Genomic DNA, 20,855 nt, shown 5'->3' with positions numbered 1-20,855 from the left:
ATTGATAGAATACTGTACTAGCTGTTATTTTCGCGTACATTTATTTTGGCGAATTATAAAGACAGACATTTTTGCGAGATGTTGATTTCGCAAATTGACACCAACGCTATCTTGCATATATTGTTACTCTAGTGTATGGCAACATTTTCGCGTGTTGTTAAATTCGCGATCCAGCTGTGATTCGCGAAATTTGCGAAAATTAAACCCTCGCAAAAATAACCACTTATACAGTATAAAGAGAAGAGGATGTGAAAAAACCTTAGACTTAGGCAATTATTCGACTTATGTGAGGTCGATTTTAGCAAGGTTGACTGTACATCTATTTCATGGCAAGAACCTGAATAACATGCATGGCAAAATGTGTGCCACTCAGTATGTAACATCTTACCTGCATGTCTTGTCTCTTGTCTGTGGGGGGCATGGGGTGTGTAGTCAGTGTATCTAATTTCTAAAGCATTTACTGGTGATAACTATTGAATCAGACAAATGGCAAGATAGTGGTACACTGTATCCATGTGTTTTGCTTCTCATTTATTCTGCCGTGTTGTATCTCTTGATTTTTTTTTTGTCTGTTCTCCCAATTTATGCTGGTATGTTCTATATGTGTGCATCTGTCGCATGAACTGACTGATTTAGCATTCGATGACATTTTGAAAGTGCTTGGATCATTCAGAGTCTGATTATAGTGGGTCTGTACTGTGATTGGTCAGAAGTTTGTGGCCAATGAGAATAATGTATGGTGGTTGTGAAGACATAATAAGCAGGGGAAGTTTTGAGGAGAAATGGGGAGGCCAGCTGGATCTTGAGCTCCTTTCACAAATATGTTTGCAGTCTTTCAGTAATTTGTAATAATTGTAGACACTGCACCAACAGATTACTGCTTTCTTTTCACTTTGCAGCTACCATAGTATTGCAAATACATACATAGTGTAGTGTACTACTATTTGGCAATAGTATTGCCAACCTTCCTATTCAATGGGTTCCGGATCTTTCTGGTCTCTGTCACCATGCAAAGTAGCTAAGCTCTCTTTCTCGTATCGGCTCTTGGACCATCAGTCGCCACCCATACATGTGTGTGTGTGTGTGTATGTGTGTGTATGTACGTGTGAATGCCTCTGTATCGAGTGCAGTGTGTGGAAAGATATTTGTTTTATGTCTGGCGTATGTCGTCCCAGTGTCACCTTCAGCCATTGAATCCCCCTTGATGTTTAGATCAATTTGTCTAAGCTCATGCAAATTAGTGTGAAATTTACTGATTCATTAGTTAAGTAGAGATTAACATTTCAAGGAACATGAAGGTGCTATGAGGGTTTGTAGCAGTAGCCAAAAAAACAAAAACAAAAACTTGTATTGCATTGTTCTTTTTTTTTTTTGCTTGAAATTCAATTATTGAGGTTTGAATGGGAGATTTCACCTTATTTAAAGAGACTTGTCAGGTACATTTTCATGTCTGACATACATCTGTGTATGTGCATGGAAGTCTCCTTGTAATACATGTACTTTATCATTCATTGCTATTTGTGGTTGCTTGCCCCCAACCTCTCCAGATTTCACTCGGCACAAGTTCGTCCAACGTCCAGCCGGTCGTCCAGCCCTCGGTCTCCGACACCAACGTGGATGACCTGCGCCGGCGCCTGGAGCGCATCAAAAATTCCTGCAAGTAGGATGGACAGACAGACAAATGGACAGAGACTTGAGGGAAACCGTGACTCGCGGCCGCTCGCTGCATCCTGATCTGCTTGGCATTATTGAACCTTCCGATACACTCTGTGTCTCGTCCTGCGTAAGTCACGAAACAATGGACCAGCAGCTGTACAAAGAAACTAAACAAACACAAAAAGCAATTATTTCTTCAGATGAATGTGGACATATTTGGAGAGAAGACATTTACCCTGCTCGGAAGAAGTGTGGTTGGTCTTTCATTTCAAGACTCCGACTTCTTTCTGTCTCTCGCACGAAAGATGGTGACAAGAGAATATGAGGGAAAAGAAAACAAATGACTGTGATCGTTCAGAGACGCTCTGTTGAAAGAGTGATGCAGTGTCGGTTTGGAGTGAAATTTGAGTATACAGTACATCTGACTCGTTTCTTTTCTCATTCATATCTCCGGTGTCCTGTCGTTCACATATGGACAAATAGTCGTATGAAGTGTGGAGTAGGAATTGGACCGAAGGCCAAGGTTATCCAGCGATAATCCACACCTTGTCTTTGAGACAACTAGTCTACTCACAGTTGCGCCAAAATTCCCATCAAATGCTGAACGCACAATGTACACACTATTGATGCTCATATATCCTAGGATTGTGGCAGTTATCCTCACCCTGGGAGGGTTTAAACATGGCTTCAATGAAGCCACATTCATTTCTCCTTCTCGCTCTGTGCTGACAAGCAGCAGTGAGGGAGCTGTTCACATCGGGGACAAGTTGGGCGCCAATGTCCTTGTGCGTTCAGAGTGGTTGGAGCCTCCATTTCAGGTGTAAATACTTGTACAGCACCGAAAACTTGCCACATGCATTATATTCCTGATGAGATGGTGTGTGGAAGAAGGAGGTATGTAACATGTGGGCAGGTGAGGGGTTGGAAAAGTGAGAGAGACGGAGAGAGGGAGAGAGAGAGAGAGAGAGGGCTGTTCACACCTGAAAGTTAATGCAACCTGTTGGTGTGCTGGTGTAAACACACTTCTGTATCTCTGTACATATGATATCTGGGGGTCACCCCACTGTACCATCTTGTATGAAAGCTAAGACTGATTTCACAATTAAGAATGTAACATATGGTGAGGAGGATGTTATCTGCATTAATCTGTGCATGGGACATGAACTCTGAATCCGATGTGGTAGTATGCACAAATTGTTATGTTACGAGAACTGTCTACATTTTATATCTAACAGGCTTAGAGTCATATGAATTCCCCTATTAGCAAACCATGTTAGCATTAGTTCACACTAGTTGAACATAGCCTGAATATAATTATACATTACCTCCCAAACTTCTATTCATCGTAATGAAGTATTATCCTGTGAACTGGGGCAGTTACACTATAAGCAGATTAAGAACATTTTGGCTTCACTAGCAGAGCATTTGATAGCCATCCCATCCACTCAACCCCCCACATGCAAACAAACAAACAAAAAATGGTCTGTTTTGACTTGCAAATGTTGGCTGATGATGTTAATATGTGACAGCAATTATTTAATGGTTGTGATAGAACACTGTCCTAAGAGAATCAACCTTCTGCTCGTTATATCTAGAAAATGTTGCATGCATTAAGAAAATACAAAACAAATTGAGATCTACTTGGAGAATGTTCTGTGTATCTCAGCACAGTATGTAAACTTTATGGAAAGAACCTGCATTGACTTCAGGGCACGCTGTCATTCTACGGAAGGCAGACAATCAGTGGAGTCTCATGTGTCATCCACTGAGCACAACATCTTCTCCCTCACGCACTGGAGGCATAGTTTTTCTTTGAAATCAATTTTTGGGGTGTTCATTTTTAGCTCATTTTTCATCAGGTTAGATATTGGAAAAGACCATTCAATAGTAGCCTTTTGCAAAGGCAGCTCGCAATGGACTCGCATACGGCGGGCGGTGGACTCGCGCACACACAGCGATCGGATGGGAGCGAGCTACTCTCGCAGCTCGCCAGTCGTGCGCTGTGTGTGTGTGCGCTGAAATTATAGCGAGCTGCCTTTGGAAAAGGCTAATTCAGTAGCTGCTATGTCAAGGTTCTGTTACATGTGAAAATAAAGCCTAGATTATTGTTGGGGAGAAATTGCATTAAAACAAATGTTAAGTATAAATGATTTTTTTTTGCTAATGTGAAAGCAACAATCTTGATTATAGTGATAATCAGTGTTACATTATTTCTTGTTTTCTATCTTTACAAATCAAGAATCTGTGACTAGGCGGTGTATCTGTAATTGCAGCTTTTCGTCTCCTCTCTGTATATTTTGAATGAATATCTTCCATATATCACAGGGTGGCACAAAAAAGATGCTATACAACATGTACCGTAGGCATTATGTTTGAGAATGAGTCTTTGTATAAAGACCAGAACAATGATATCAATGAAAACTGTTAATAGTTTCCTTCACCCCTCCCCCCAATATTTCCAGAATTGTACTAGGTGAAAAAAAAAAACTCAGGCCTTTCACACTGGTCAACTTTGGTGTTCATGTGCTTTCTCATAGCGTGGAGATTACTAGTCTAAATATTCTAAAACGAAATGTCCCATATGTCCAGTTAGTGGCTGTAGATGTGTTGTGTTGAGACCAAGAATTGACTAACGTAGAGATTTACAGAGAGCGATGTTTGCTTATTCACCATAATTTTTCTGTTTTGTGTGCTCTGATCAAAGATATTCATTCGTTGTAATCATACCAAGAAAGTGACTGTTCCTGTGTCTATGACAAATATATACATATATATATTTTTGTGTTGGATGTGTAGCATGGTTGTTATACTCGTGTTCACACTAAACTTGCATTATAATGCAGCATTGACTATTGTATCATAAAAGGTGCAGTATTTGATAAAAAGTATGTGTGGAAAATTGGCTCGTAGGAAGCAACGTATTCATTGCACTGTCCTGTCGCGTCCTGGTGCAAAAATCGAGCCACAGCATGTATAGAAATGGAAGGGGATGAAAATAAGAAACGCGATTGTACAGAAATCACAGCTGTAAGTTAACCCGCATCTATGAGGAAATAATTATTGTAAATACAGTGTACAGTGTGTGTGTATGTCACTGACACGGTGTAAAATTAAACCCAGTGTTGAGTGTAGATATAGCATGTGAGCTAAAAACAGTGTGACTTACAATACCAAGGCTGTGCTGTGTGTAGCAGGATGTGGGTGTAATGTGTACTTCGTGTGTGAGGAAAATTATTCTACTCATCAGAGAGTATCGTCCCCTGTGTTCAGTTTTGTTTTCATTTCCTTTTTTTTTTTACATACTTTATCTGTGCATAATGTGAATAAAAAATATCAGCATTTTTGTTTGCTCTCTATTCTGTTTTGAGAACTGGTGTAATTTCCCGGAGTGCCTTTTGTTTTGTTTTGCTTTTTTCTTCTTCTTTTTTTCCACTCTCTTTTCTTTCTCTATGTAGTCAAATACATGTGCAACAAAATGTTCGAGTTGGTCTCAACAATTAGCATGAACTGTCAAACAAAAAAAGCAAGCTAAGGGCACTTTAAATCTATCTACATGTATCTATATCTGCATTTACATACATACATACATACATACATACATACATACATACACACCATAAACGCACTGTACATGTTGGCTATTATAAATACAACGTATATATATATATATATATATATATATATATATATATATATATATATATTTATATACACGGCAAAAAAGAAGTAAACACTTTTTCAAGTTTATATTTCTCATAGAATTTTTGGCTAAATGTTTATGTATTATTATATACCATATGAAAGGTAATTAAATTGGCTATCAACTAAGTAAGTCCATCAAAAGGGAAACTTTACGTGTGAGTGAACACCTTTGTTTTTCTCCAAGGCACAAAAGTAAAAATTGCAAAAGTGAACAAGTTGTCATTCATGCGTAAATGCTCTTCCATGTAATAATAAGAACAAAAAACAAATTTAAGACAAAAAAAAAACATGTATTCAGTTGCAATGATATACACATGATCTCTATAATATCTTTGAAGCCCAAAAGATTGATAAAGGCTGATAATAATGAAGGAAAATAAAGAATTTTCTGTCAAATCTAAATTTAAATGAAATGAGAGAAGAAGCAATATTAAAAAAAAAATGGTAGGATTTTGAGTTGATTTTCCAAATTAGAAAAATGATAGATTATATTTGGTTCTTGAATTTATCACGTAAATTCTTCAATTACTAAATTGAATGAATGAAATGAAGATATTTTGTTCATGTAATCATCTTTATGCCCCAACTCCCTATGTCATGTGAAGTTAAGTTGACACAAAATTCTTATTTTCCCCTTAAAGTTGCCCGCTTTGATATTGTTTGAGGGTATAAAGTAATAAAGAGAACGAAAACTTATTTTTGCTATTTCATTCATGTCTCTCATTGTGTTAAACTGGTCTTTTGTTATTATTGTTATCTTAAAGGGCATTTGCAAATGGAAGACTATGTCAATTTTTGCAATTTTTTCTTTTGTGCCTTGAAGAACAGAAACAAATGTGTTCATTCACGCGTAAGGTTTCCCTTTATATTGACCTATTAGGTTGATAGCCAATTAAATTACCTTTCATATGATATATAATACTGTACATTGATTTTTATTAAAGTCTATGAAAATTATGAACTCGAAAAAGCGTTTGCTTTTTTTCTGAGTGTATACTCAGAAGAAATAGCTTCGACAATAGAATTTAAAGAGAAGAGGACTTGAAAAGACCTTCAATTTAGGCGATGATTTGACTTATGCGAGGTTGACTGTATATCTATCTAAAAGACCAAGAAGTTCAAAATTCAACCATGTCCGATGAAATTAATGGGGTAGCGCGTTATGATCTGCACAGATCGAGAAGATACCATGTACATGTAGTATTTTGTGTGTGTTTGTTTAACCTCACTTTTTCAGCAAAATCTACTTCTCTTTTTTTTTTTATGGCAGCATGCTTTTTCCGCATGTCAAATGTCTGAAATCTGAAAATGACGAGTTTGATCGCAACACGAATCGCTAGTTTTTAAACATTGTGGATCAAGTCTATTATCAGACAAAGCACTTCCACACCATACTTGTGTTTGCCTCCACAAGTAGAGTAATATCTTATAAGTTTCAGGAAAATCGGAACTGAAATGAGGGGTTGTTCTGAGTTCTTCGCAGGTTGTTTTGTTTTTCTTTTTCGAAACAATTATTTCAACAGCTATTCTGTAGAAACATTCAGAAAGTACTCAAACTCCCTAATATTAGGCTAACATAATCACGGCAATGGAGATGATGATGATTATAATCATGATAATACATGTAACAATGTCAGTGACGATAAATTACTGTTCTTGTTGTATACCAACCGGTGTATGGTATAGACCTACTGCTATCATTGCAGTCAATATCATCAGTATTTGATATCATCATCACTATCATATTACCATTATCGCCGTTACTACTATATCATCACTTTCATCCTCCTGATACGTGTACTGCAGTATATTTTGTTTGCTCTGGGATATACAGCGTGTCCCACCAAAAAAAAAAAAATGTTAATGGCACTCTAAATGAGTATAATTTGAAAATGAACAAATCATATTGCATATAATATTGTAAACTAGTATTCATTTTATACAACTGACTTAAGTTTTATGCGATATGGTCCATTGAACACAGAGATATGAGCCTTCTTTCTGCACTCATCAGAAACCTCTCAATCCAAGTTTCGTTATTACGTTGAATAAAGTATGTAGTCCAATTACGTCTTCATTCACCTGTTCACTCTTATGTTATCTCCCTTTTTGATTTTGGGCCCACAACTTGAGGGCCCATACTAACATTAAAAAAAAAAAAATGAAGGTTTAAGAAAATTGCCATGATATTTTTGTTATGTTATGAGATGTGTCCTGGTCAAGATGACATATACACTGGTCAGAATTTGAGACCCTTGTTTCAACAAAATGCATCTATTGTTTGTCATGTTTCGCTGAATGCACGGGCGTAAGTATGCAAGAATTTCTATTCATCCGAGGGGGATGAATAAATAATTCATCCCCAAGTCCTGAACAAAAGAGAAGAAATCTTTGCAGATTTACGCCCGTGGCTGAACGTGAATAGATCAATTGCACCACTTGAATAGATAACTTAGGTTAGCTGAACCTGACTACACTTACTACCTAATACAAAACTTGAATGGAGAGGTTTCCTGATGTGTAATGAAAAAAGTGTTCATATCTTTGTGATTATTAGGCCATATCACATGAAATTTCGTCCAGTTGTAGAAAATGAATTGTAGTTTATGGGTGTAAAGATATAAACAACATAATATTGTAATTTTTATATTATACCCATCTAGAGTGCCATTAGCATTTTTTTTTTTTTTGTGGGACACGCTGTATAGGCCTACTTGTCCTACTACACCTTACTGCCCTACTCGGCAGAACCAGATGGACACTTTACTATTGTATTTCTGACGCTTCTGAATAATTCAACCAATAAATTATGGTGTAAATTGTGTTCAGCCACATTAAAAAATCCCCAATTTAAAACACATCAAAAACGATATACACCACCCTCCTAAAAAATAGCCGGATCCTCTCCCCATCACAGGTATTATATATTCTTCCATTCTCCACCGACAAGTCAACATTTTATAAAGGTCCATTTGTGTTTACAGTGCAAACTGACATTTAGATGGAGTGGGCTTTCACGTCAAAAACATGACAGCTTTATACTTCATAAAATGACTAGGCCCTATCCGTTAAAGATTGCTCCAGCCAAAATCAACTTAGATAAGTAAATCAGTAACAAAAACCACAACAAAGAAAATGACTGTCTCTACAATGTATTGTCATAAAATCTCTATGATATTCAACTGAAACGCCATATGCCATTTTTATTCCATCCTTACAGTTGTATACAATTTGTAAATGTTTGTATATGCGCCATTAGTCACTTCTATTTAGTCATGTCAGTAATGTAATAAAAAGAGGCGTTTCATGAAGCTTATAGGAAATAATAAAGAACAGTATTCAAACCATCTGCTGGTCCGCGCGTGCTCTCTTTTGAATTATTGACCAGGAAATTATTGGAGTGACAGATATACGACTGTGGAGTTTTCTGCAGGTTTATCGAAATTCGGAAACTCCTTATATAAATAAGGAGAAAGCAGGTTAACGAAAAGACGCAAAGCCATCACTGGGTGAGTCCTAATCTGTCTCTAATTCGTCAATGTGTGCGCATGCATGCTGCTTTTGAAGATGGAATTGAGAAGGCAGCTGGTTTTTCTGGCATTGCTGTTAGTCGCTCTGGTGGCGGTGATGGCTCACGGGAGAAAAGACCACGGTTGGAGAGGGATGTCGCGTAGTGACAGCCGGCATCATCATGGCGATCATTCCCACGGTCACCACGGCCATCATCAAAGCGGGAGCGGCAGTGGCAGCGAGGAAGGAAGCAGGGGTGGGGGTAGGGGCACCAGCAGCGGTGGTAAAAGCAGAGGCAAAAAGGGAGGCAAAAGCGGGGACGAAAGCGGAAGCAAAAGCGGGGGCAAAAGCGGAAGCAAAAGCGGGGGCAAAAGCGGAGGCAAAAGCGGGGGCAAAAGCGGAGGCAAAAGCGGGGGCAAAAGTGGAGGAAACAAAGGGTCCGGTAAGAAGCGTCTACGCGACCCACTCGACAGGCCCAACTTCGTCCTCTTCTTCGCAGACGACATGGGCTACGGAGACTTGGCCTCGTACGGCCATCCGACTCAGGAGCGCGGCGCCATCGATGACGTCATGGTCGCTAGAGGCATCCGATTCACCGAAGGCTACGTGCCCGAGTCTATCTGCACGCCGAGCCGCACAGCACTTCTCACAGGTAAACGATCTGTTAACGAGTTAGTGCAGCTTCTTAAAATGACGATAATCATCTATAAACATGCTGTCGTATCTTGAAACTTCATGCAACTTTTAATAGTTCAGACATTTTAGCAAGAAATGTAACGAGTTGTGTGTGCCATTGGATTGTTGTATCCTATTAGGATGTTTAACTTGGAACGTGATATGTATGGCACATATTGAGTAAGGAACACGCTATATATACATCAGTAAAATTTAATCCCTCATTTTCTGACCTTATATAGATTTCGGGTCAGTTTCAGTTTCAGTTTATTTTATGTAATCACGGCAATTTGCTTCAGCAAAGTTGTTCTTCTGCAAATCCGTGAACAGCATAAAAATAGTAGAAATACATTCAAACTGCATAAACAATAATAGAGAAAGGAACAAAAGTCACGTATCTTTAACAACAAAAACTAAGAAACTTTTTAAAAGAACAACAAAAAATGTAAGAAACGAAAGAAGTACCTACGGTATTATGTTATTTTAACAATATCAAATAGAGAGAGAGAAAGAGAGAAAGATAAAAAATCCGGGGCAGTTGCACAGGCTATATCAGAGATATAGCAAGAGCTCGTTTCAAACTGGACTAAAAGAGCTAATTTTTCATTCATGTCATAAGGTAACTGATTCCAACTCTGGACTCCTCTAAAGGAAAGAATTCTTTTGCCAACTTCTGTTTTAACCTTACACAACACAAGTTTCTTCATACTATTTCTCAAAAAAATAATTCGTTATATGTGCTCTTCAAAATATTGTAATACTAATTTGAGAATAAAAAAAAATAGAGCCACCATAATATCATGCAGTATATATATATAATGTACATAAAAATATATAAAATAGTATATTTCTCTATAAAAGAGGCAAATAATAAATATCGGGAAAGTATGCAATTTGATGTTTAGACATAACTTTCATTTAATCCCAATTTGAAAACAGCACGACAGCAGGTTGAGCAGGGATCAAGTGCACTGAACTTAATTGTTGCTGTTCTTTCTCCACCTCAGTAATCACGTTCAGAATATGGTGACACGACAATTATGCTCCTGTACGCGACAGTTAAATGCTCCTGTCTTAATAATGCACCCCAGTGACTTAGCGATATCGTTGCTGTTGTGATATGGTTTGAGGTTTAGTTTGATGTGAGGATTAGGATTAGCGTTATCAGGGTTATATTTGTAGGTAGAGGTAGATTTTATGTTTGGCTTAACGTGCAGACATTTCATGAGAGCTATATTGTATCAGGAGCGATTGTCATGGAACCGGAAAATTATTATCACCTCGTCAGGACGATACCCGGCTCGCGTTGGAGTCTACGGCCGAAACAGGCGGGTGTTTCTCCCCAATACCCGAACCGGGCTCCCAAAAGGAGAGGTGACCATAGCTGAGGCTCTCAAGACGGTGGGATACACCACCGGAATCACCGGCAAATGGCACCTGGGTAGGTGTCTTCGTATTATGAATCTTCATCTCTTTGAAACCCACCCTATATAACAAAAATGTCCTGTGGTATGTCCCTTTGGTACTTGTCGGTACCTCACGATGTACCACAGGTACTGTGTATATACTGTTATTATATACCACAGGCTCGTGTGGTAGTGTGAATAACTGGCTGTGGTATCTGTGTGGTAATGCAATGTATCCTGTGGTATTGGATGTAACCACACAAAGTACCATAATATCCGATACCACGGGCTCATGTGGTATAATATGTCACTAGCCGGTTGTGGTACCCACGTACGTGGCAATGTATAATTATATCTTTGGTACAATATTTGATTTAAAAAATGCAAGGATCGATATCGGTGTACCACACAATGCGTGCTCCTATTTTCTTTGAAAAATTTATCTACAACTTGTTGCTTGAGTAGGTCATTTTACGTAAAGAGATCCATCTGGAATGATGATGTCTTTTTAATAATTTGTAAACCTGAAATTTTGAGAAGTTAGGACCTATATGCCGATTGCTGCCGATGATGTTAATCACGTCGGAGAGCCGGTGCATTTTTTTTTAATGTGATGCTAATAATACTCCGTGATCTTTAAAGATGAAATCAACTCTCTCCATTATTAGAGCCGTGAGACGATTAAAGTATGTAATCTTGTTTCACTTTCAAAAGCAAGCAAATTTTACGTTAGCTGAAGTAGAAACTTTCTTTTTTTTCCTCTCTCAATTTCGCTCCTTCTGTCTTTTTTTCTCTCTCCCTCTCACTCTCTCAAAAAATCCCAAAACCAAAACCAAACAAACAAACAAACAAACAAACATACAAACAAACAAACAAACAAAAATCAGGTATAAATGCGGCTTCGTCGTCTGATGGCGCCCATCTCCCGACGAACCACGGCTTTGATTACGCGGGACACATTCTGCCATTCTCTAACTCCTTTTCTTGTGATGAAACTGGGGTAAGATCCCTTTCCATAATGTTTTAAGCTTCAAAATTCCGTAAAAGTTTCATACTACTTTGTTCAACAGAAGTTCATTCATTTCTTCTTACAGCTAGCTTATCCTCTTCATATTTTTTATAAACTAAATAAAACTCTCTACATTCCGATTATTTGGGGAACATGCAAGGGTCATGTTTCCTGATTTAAAAAGTGAAAAACTCTGACATAAAGAATGACTCTTAAAAATAAAAGTTCTTGAATATCATGCATAATTAATCAGATCAAATTCGTATTTGGCGTCGGATTATACGGAATGGCATGTGTTTCTTTGTAGATAATAGTATACACATCAACCTGGAGAGTGCACAATTCGGGGTCAGATTTTGCCTTTCAGAGTATCAAATAAAACAGTATTCCATCAATTTCATATTTAATTTGATTTTTAATCGTAAGATATCAGCCTTTGGTTACCATTGTTGAAGATGTTCGTAATGTCATTACTATCAACGTACAGTAAAATGAAACACGATACAAGTGCTATTCACCAACAGCAGCATTGCCCTGTCGCAGATTATTTTATCTGTGCACTGGCAAGTTTAGATAGACGTGCATGATGTCATCTCTCTCAGTTGAATGAAAATAATTATTCGAAACTCTCACAAAAGATCACTTTAAAATGTCAAACATTGTCGATATACTTTGTGATTCATTACTGGGTGGATGGAGCGTAGGCCTACTTCAGTCCTTCTACTATAGCAAATTCTTAACTGAATGACAAAAGACATTTCCCAGTATAATAAAATATCTGACAATTATGCTTACTTTGTTTGGATTGTTTCTTAAGATTTAATGACCAATGAATCAAATGCTAGTATGTGAAGAAATTGATTTCATATACAGGGATATCGTTCCTGACTTCCAAAGATTGTCGTGTTTTATAGGCCACTATGTATTTTTCCCCCCAAATTTAAATAAGTTTTGCTTTGTTCACATTTGCTGATTCATGTCTTGTGACGATGGTGTGAACAAAGTGTCCGTTTACATTTCTACCATTATCACACAGCGGTTTACCGATTCTCCCGACCCCGCGAATTGCTTCTTGTACAAGCGAGATCAACTCTTGGCCCAGCCGTATAATCACACGTACCTCACGCAAACCTTCGTCAACGACGCCCTTTCCTTCATAGCAGATAACGCCAAGAAGCCGTTCTTCTTCTACTTCGCCCTGGCCAAGCCCCACGTGTCGCTCTTCGCCTCGCCCAAGTTTGCGGGAAAATCGCGACGAGGTGGGAAGTCAAACAGCAGTATAAACATGGAAAAGTATTTAAAAAGTACTTCTTCAAAAGCTCCAAAAGAAATATTTGTTCTTTGCATAAAATAAAGAACGTTCAAGGGAGTAGAGTGTATTGAAACCCACAAAGATCATTGCCATTAATGCTAGTATCGGAAAAGCGAGCAAGATACGAAGTGGAATATAGGCCTACTTCTCTGAAATAAGTCACTGCAACTGCATGCGTCTCCACTTTTGATTTCCAATTATGAAGCTGCTATAGAAACAAATGAGTAGATTATTGTCATGACTTAAAATCGTCAATTGGATGATTAGCGGGCTTGGGTGCTCAGTACAATCAGCGTATGAACAAACTTGACTCAGCCCTTTCAATGCTATTTGGTACAATATATATATATATATTTTTTTTCTATTTTTTTTTTTTTTTTTTTTTTTTTTTGGGGGGGGGGATATTCTCATACATTACATGACACGACCAGGGCTAACACTTTCAGTTTCATCGACTTTCCTCACGAATGGCATTCCAATTCCGTGCTATCCGGTCCTGCATTGAATGAAATTATATTTTTGTAACCAGGAGAATACGGTGACAATGTGAACGAGCTCCACGATGCCGTTAGTCAGGTCCTGACAGCCCTGAAAACCCAAGGTTTGTCTCGAAACACGCTGGTCGTCTTCATCTCCGACAACGGACCGGAGGTCTCGGCTTGCACCCATGGAGGGGACCCCGGGATCCTTAAAGGCAAGTGAAGTCTATTCAGCAGGGTACTCAATTTGATACCAATATGTACCTCACAGGGACCACTCTTTTCACTCTAATGTATTCATGATTCCATTCAGACGCCTTAAATTGTGTCGTCGAACAGGTAGGGCCTTGTAGCTCTACAAGTGAGCCGTGATCATTTTGTTTTTCCCCAAAACACTCTGGTTGTTGGGTGTGTATATCGATATCACTATTTGAATAAAGCAATTTACTCGTGAGAGGCATTGAACGAGGTAGAGATGGAAAGTGTCTTTAGAAATTCTTCAATGTCGAGCAAATTAAGCAATTTTGTACTCAGGCCATCGATCTGGGTATGTCATTACCTCTTTAACCTGGCTCTCATATAGAAAACTGTCAGTAGCAGCGTATTGTTGTCCTATCTTTAAATGCAGCAGATAGGTATAGGCCCTATGTTAAATCGTTTTACTTTGGCTGTCACTTTAAAGGGGAAGGCTAGTAACTGATCAGTGGGAATCAGTGGAAATGCTGGGAGATGATTGTTCCAATCCTTATGGGATTCATTCAAGAGTTCATTGTATATCTATTGTTGTGTGAAAATGATTTGCTTCAGAATGGTCTCATATTCAAGTAATGTGCAGTTTAATGCTTCCAGGTTAGCGTCCCTGGTCAGTGACGGAGCATTAATCTGCACATTACTTGAATATGAGACCGTTCTGAAGCAAATCATTTTCACACAACAATAGATATACAATGAACTCTTGAATGAATCCCATAAGGATTGGAACAATCATCTCCCAGCATTTCCACTGATTCCCACTGATCAGTTACTAGCCTTCCCCTTTAAGCGCGTTTGGTGATGTCTTTTCACATATTGTGTACTTTTTTAAATATATGGAATTTTGTCATCTAGAAAGCTGATAATTCACTTCCTTTCTGATGTTGTATATAGAAGTGCTTCCTTTAAAGGGATAGTATAGTATTGTTTGAGGTGAGGATTTAGCTTTTAACTTTTGAAATGTTACAGAACATCCGTCCCACCTTATATATATAAGGATCGCTTTGTTTTGGATATCTCAGCCATTTCAAAATCAATTTTCATCAGATAAACTTTGAATTCCTCTTAGAATCACTATGCTCTTTCATATTTCATAAGAGATGTCTCATTATTTTTTGGAAAAAAAATCATCGAAAACCGTTGGAAACCTGAAGCCTCATCTCAACCGAAAGTGTACCATCCCTTTCAACTGTGGCGAGATCACCGGATCGTTATGTCAAGATTATGCTAGAACTTTTATTGATTCACCGTCGATACAGGTTACAAAATCAATTCATGGGAAGGCGGTGTTCGTGTGCCCTTCGTGGCCTACTGGCCGGGCATGATCAAGCCCCGGGTCTCAAATCAGATCGTCAGCTCACTGGACATCATGCAAACCTTCGTTGACCTCGCTGGGGCCAAACTTCCGGGCGATCGCGACTACGACGGCAAAGCCCTCACGGATGTTTTCCTACGCAACGCGCCGTCACCGCACGACATTCTGTACTTCTACTGTCAAGATCGGCTCATGGCGGTGCGGGCCGGGCCGTACAAGATCCACTACTTCACGCAGCGCGTTTTATCGCAGGACTACTACGCGAGCCTGTGCCAAGCCGGCGGATTACCCGGGAAGACTCTGCTTCGAGACTGTCTCTCCTGCTACGACGAATCATGCGTGCAAGCGCACTGCCCTCCACTCGTCTACAACCTCGAAAAAGATCCTGCCGAGACCTACCCACTGGATACGTCCACTAACCCGGCTCTTAAGCAATTCCTGAAAACCCTGCAGCGCAAGGTATATAGTAGGCCTATATTGTTGTTTTTGTCACATTTTTCTGGTACCAAGTCCAACTGCTCAAAGAATAGCGTCTGTGCCGTAAAAGTTATTAGGGGGTGTTTCATACAGCTGTTCGTGAAGTTACGAACAACTTACGAGCGACTGGTGATCAGTTCTGATGTGCTATGCTTATCAGAATTTCCACAATTGAATTCAGCAAAAGAACTGATCACCAGTCGCTCGTATGTCATTCGTAACTTTACGAACAGCTTCATGAAACAACCCCCTGGAGTTTGTATCTTTTTGTACTTCAGTACCGTTAACGGTACGCTTTTATAATTATGATCAGCATCATAATTCTATAAATCAATTATCATGCGAATGCTCGGATGATACATAGATTAACTTATATGCACCTACAATGTTATGCTGTTTTATTGGTACTATTGACGCTTGCTTGTTGTTGTTAATGTTCTAAAAATGATCTATATACGTCGCACAAGCTCCTCTGTACTGTGGATCACTCTTTTCCTGAGTTATATGAATTCTAATTTTCTCGCCCAATTGCAAAGTGTGCGTTGTTTTTTCGTTATGACGTCCGCACATGATTATATTTTGTATTATACTCTCTGAATTGTGCTTCTGTCCAATTCTATTGTTGAACAATACAGTATATGAATCGACAGAATGTATACGTTTCCTTTCTTTTTTAGTTCAATGGAAATTGAATATAATATCACTGAATTGAATTAATTGAAGGTCGATGCACACATCTCGTCGATGGTTATTCCCGACCCCCTTCTGGACGACGTCGACGACAGTGGCTCCATTGCACCCTGCTGCGACGCCGGCACGACGTGCGTCTGCAACTACGGCTTTGTGAAGGGACCGTACAACTGACTAATAAGCTGACGAGAATGACAGATAAATCTCTGTACTTAGAAACAAAACAAAACAAAACAAACAAAAAAACAAAGACAGAATGAATGATTGAAAGCTTGTCATTGCAGTAAATTGCTCTCTCCTTCTCTCTCTCTCTCTCTCTCTCTCTCTATATATATATATGTATATATATATATATATATATATATATTACGCATAGTTTTGCTTATATTTTGTGATTTTATTAGCCTTATCTTTTTTTTTTTGTCGATTTGGCAGTTTTGATGACAAAGTCATGATAAACATATTGTGAAGTACTGAAAAAAAAATCTATAAACATATATAAGATTATTTTTCTGTCATTCCGTATTGTTCTCATTGAGTATACTTAGGTGTCATGCCTGAAATCACATTCGTAACCACTGTTGAATCACATATCATATCAAACACAGATGGCGTCCTTTCGTAATTGTTTACTATATAGATTTTGAATATGATTATTCGTAGGTATTGTGCGAAATAATTAAAGTAAAACACCTTTTTCGATATAGACAGCCGATCAATATAGGTCGACACGTGAAGACACGTAAAGACACGTAAAATTCATAAATGCCGTGTAATCTTCTCATTTTGTTCCGATGTGACTTCTGCCATTTTCACCCTGTCTCTCGAGGAATCATCTTTAGAATAGTTACACTTTACCGTAGGCTTTTAAAGCAAAATATACAACAAAATAATATGTTTGCATCAGTAGAAATTATAAAAGATATAATATGCTAATCTACACTCGGCAAAAAAGGAAAGAAAGTAAACACTTTTTCAAGTTCACATTTCTCATAGAAAATTTGGCTAAATATTAATGTTTTATATACCATGTTAAAGGTAATTCAATTGGTTATCAACCTGGTAGGTCAAGAAAAAAAAAAGCAAACTTTACATATGAGTAAACACATTCATTTTTCTCTTTCAAAGCACAAAAGTAAAAATTGGAAAAAAAATGGACAAGTAGTTGTCTTTCATGTGACAATGACAACAAAAGACAATCCAAAACAAGTTTCAAAAATCATTCTGTAATGATCTATATAATGACTTTGTAGCCCGCAAAGATAAAAAAAGGCAAAAACAAATAATGAAGAAAATGACGAATCTTCTATCAAATCCAAATTCAAATGGCATGAAAGAGGCAATATTAACAAAAATAGTAGAAATTTCAAATGTTATTTCAAATTAAGAAGTTTGAAAATGATATTTGGTTCTTGGATTTGTCTCATGAATCCTTAAATGCCTAAATCAAAACAGTGAAGTAAAGAAAAACCGTCCACATATCATCCATTTGCGGCTTTCTCCATGCATCTTTTCAAGTTAGATTTTATAGAAAACTCTTATTTTTCCCCTTTGGTTTCCCACTTTGTTCAAGTTTGAGTATATAAAGAGATATAAGGGTTAACGAAAACTTATTTTTGCTTTTTCATTCATGTCTCTCATTGTCTTAAATTGGTCTTTTGTTATCATTGTTATCTTGAAGGTCATTTGCAAATGAATGACAAAATGTCAATTTTTGCAATTTTTATTTTGTGACTTGAAAGACAAAAATCAATGTGTTCACTCATGCATAAAATCTCCCTTTCTATTATACTAACATCTTTTATTATCTTTAATATGGTATATGACACAATGATTTTGATCAAAATTTTCTATGAAAAAAATGTGCTTGAAAAAGTATTTACTTTTTTTTTTTTTTGCTGAGTGTATATAGCTCTACATCCTAAACTGTAACACAGCGCGGTACAAAATTAGTAGTGGAAGTTATAAAACTTGACTACGAATAAATCTGAGTAAATAAAAACAAAAAATTACTATATCTATAACACAAATGAATAAACTGAAACTATGAATGAAATAAATAAATTTAAAGAACTGTCTTTACACATGTTTCTATGCAGTATGTTGAGAAGATAGGAGTAGTGAGATGCGGGATGAATGTGCGAGAGAGAGAGAGAGAGAGAGAATAAGGGAACAAAGACAGACATACAGAAAATACACATCAGTATAAAAGTTATATATATATATATATATATATATATATACATATATATATATAACAGTATATATATATGACTATATATATCATATAACTATATGTATATTAGGTGCATAATGAAAATATGATATATTGTATATTATTGTGTGTTATATATAATTATATATTTACATAATAGTGTTTTATATTCCTTTTCTCTTGGTATAGTGATGCTACGAGACACCTTATCGGTATTTTATGATCCTATCCTGACAGGCCCTGTCTTAAAAAAAGGAATATATATATATATATATATATATATTCTAAAAATGCCAATAGAGAATGTGTTTATCATATATATATATATATCTATATATATATATATACATATATAAATATATATATATATGTATATATATATATATATATATATATATATATATATATATTGAAACACATTCTTTATTGGCAATTTTATACACGCCCTGGCGTTTACTCCCCACACATGACACTGTGACAGTTTGATATTATTGAACGTGCATTCTGTTTCACTATTTTTTAATGGTAAATTCCATATTGAATGCCCCCCTTTTTTCAGTATGGCAGGCCGAGAGATTTTGACGTATAGAACAGTAGAATGCATGCATATATTACACATTTATTTCTCGCGGTGTAACTTTACTTCTGATTAAAGTATGAGAATTTGCCAACAACGCGTTGGTCTTGGGTAATGATTAATTTTGTTGAATGGCGTTTCTTATAAACATTGTTTATACACTGTCATATTATATGACAGTACAATTCCGCTATACCACCTTGCTAATGGGTATGAAATCAATATTTGATATTCTGTCAAATCTATACTGGTACATGCACTCTACCAAAAAAAAAAAATAAATAAAATAGATCGACATTTTGTATTTGCATAGTGAAACGAGATCCTCATGGTATGTTTGAATTCTTGTCATAAAAAAAACACATAAATTAAATTAAAGCGAGAGAAATATGGCTGCCCATTTGTCGTGAAATACAGATTATATCTTAAATCGTTTGTTGTTGTTTTTGTTTTTTATACAGACATACGGAAACGCGTTAATGCAACAAAGAAAGGAATGTGACGCTAAAACTTATTCTGATTCAAAATAGTGGGCTAGAAATAGTGGGATAGAATGAGCTCAAAGTGCATCAAAATTATATTCTTATATGCTATATTTTGCCAAACATAGCATCCTGGGCGTGACAAGTACATGCATGCAGTGTAAAATCAACTTGATATGAATTCAAACGTACATGTCGTCATTGTCACACTGTTTTTTTATTGGCTACTTAAAAATCCGCATGTTTATGACGAAACAACACAATGCAATATTTGTTATATGCAGATGTATTTTTTGAAGGTTCATAAGAAAGAAGCTGGATTTATGTTTCTAAAATTATTTAATATACTGTCAATGTAGAAATTCTATGACCCTCCCCCACCCCCCTTTACCAGAAATGGAAAGAAGAAAAACATCTTTATTGAGGGTTGCGCCGCGGCGGAAGTAAAAAGAACCCCCTTTATAACTCAAACATAATCTGTTTCCCTCTAGCAGCACCCCTCGAAGGTGAACAAAATCAAACAAAACTTTCTTACTGTGTTATTCAAAATCATATTGTCAGAGCTCCTACACTGCACTGTCTAGAAAATTCTGGGAGAAGCAAAAGACAATCTGAAATACAATTTTTTGGCGGTAAGAAGCACTGCGGTAGAAGCTGTGTAAATATGCAGATATTACATTGAAATAGCAAGGACACTTTATTATCTTTTATTGAACGTGATTGGCCTGGCCATACATGTTATGTATAATTAAAAAAAAAATTAAAAAAAGAGGACAAATCCGTTAACATTGGCATTCATAAGTTTCACCCAAATAGCTGATCATTTTTTTTTAAGACAGTGAACGCACAGTATACCTTTTCACCTCTAGCTACGTACAAAATAATCAACTATTGAATGTAAAACAACGTATGGTCTGCAGGTGAAAGATCATTTCCAAAGCCAGCTTGTTCTTCGCTAAGTATATTATTGTCCTCGAGATAAGACGTTAGCTTTTATTCAATATGCTTGTAAAGACTAATTTCTCTATAGACAACTGAACGAAGTGATGCTTCGATTATTATTGGGGTCTTTTGCATCTCCTTTGTTTTTATACAAAG

At 37.0% G+C, this 20,855-nt stretch overlaps 2 protein-coding genes across 2 annotated transcripts in view; both read left to right on the top strand.

The window, feature by feature from the left end:
- The window catches only part of LOC139729720 (cytoskeleton-associated protein 5-like), a 36,872-nt gene extending 35,045 nt beyond the window's left edge, over positions 1-1,827 (top strand). Inside the window, exon 29 of the mRNA XM_071640649.1 lies at positions 1,548-1,827. Within this exon, the coding sequence (XP_071496750.1) occupies positions 1,548-1,664 (117 nt within the window). The 3' untranslated portion in view covers positions 1,665-1,827. The remainder of the gene's footprint in view (positions 1-1,547) is intronic.
- Positions 1,828-8,985: 7,158 nt separating this feature from the next.
- On the top strand, positions 8,986-16,657 carry LOC139729719 (arylsulfatase-like). The gene is made up of 7 exons (XM_071640648.1): positions 8,986-9,520; positions 10,832-10,984; positions 11,837-11,949; positions 12,995-13,217; positions 13,800-13,964; positions 15,261-15,775; positions 16,517-16,657. Exons 1-7 carry the CDS (start codon positions 8,986-8,988, stop codon positions 16,655-16,657), a joined length of 1,845 nt encoding a protein of 614 aa, XP_071496749.1.
- Positions 16,658-20,855: the final 4,198 nt, after the last annotated feature.

Source organism: Diadema antillarum, unplaced genomic scaffold, assembly GCF_040938485.1.
Source record: "Diadema antillarum isolate AM-2024a unplaced genomic scaffold, OU_Dant_1.0 seq00000251_RagTag, whole genome shotgun sequence".
Classification (NCBI taxonomy): Eukaryota; Metazoa; Echinodermata; class Echinoidea; order Diadematoida; family Diadematidae; genus Diadema; species Diadema antillarum.
This window is presented reverse-complemented; position numbering and strand designations above follow the sequence as displayed.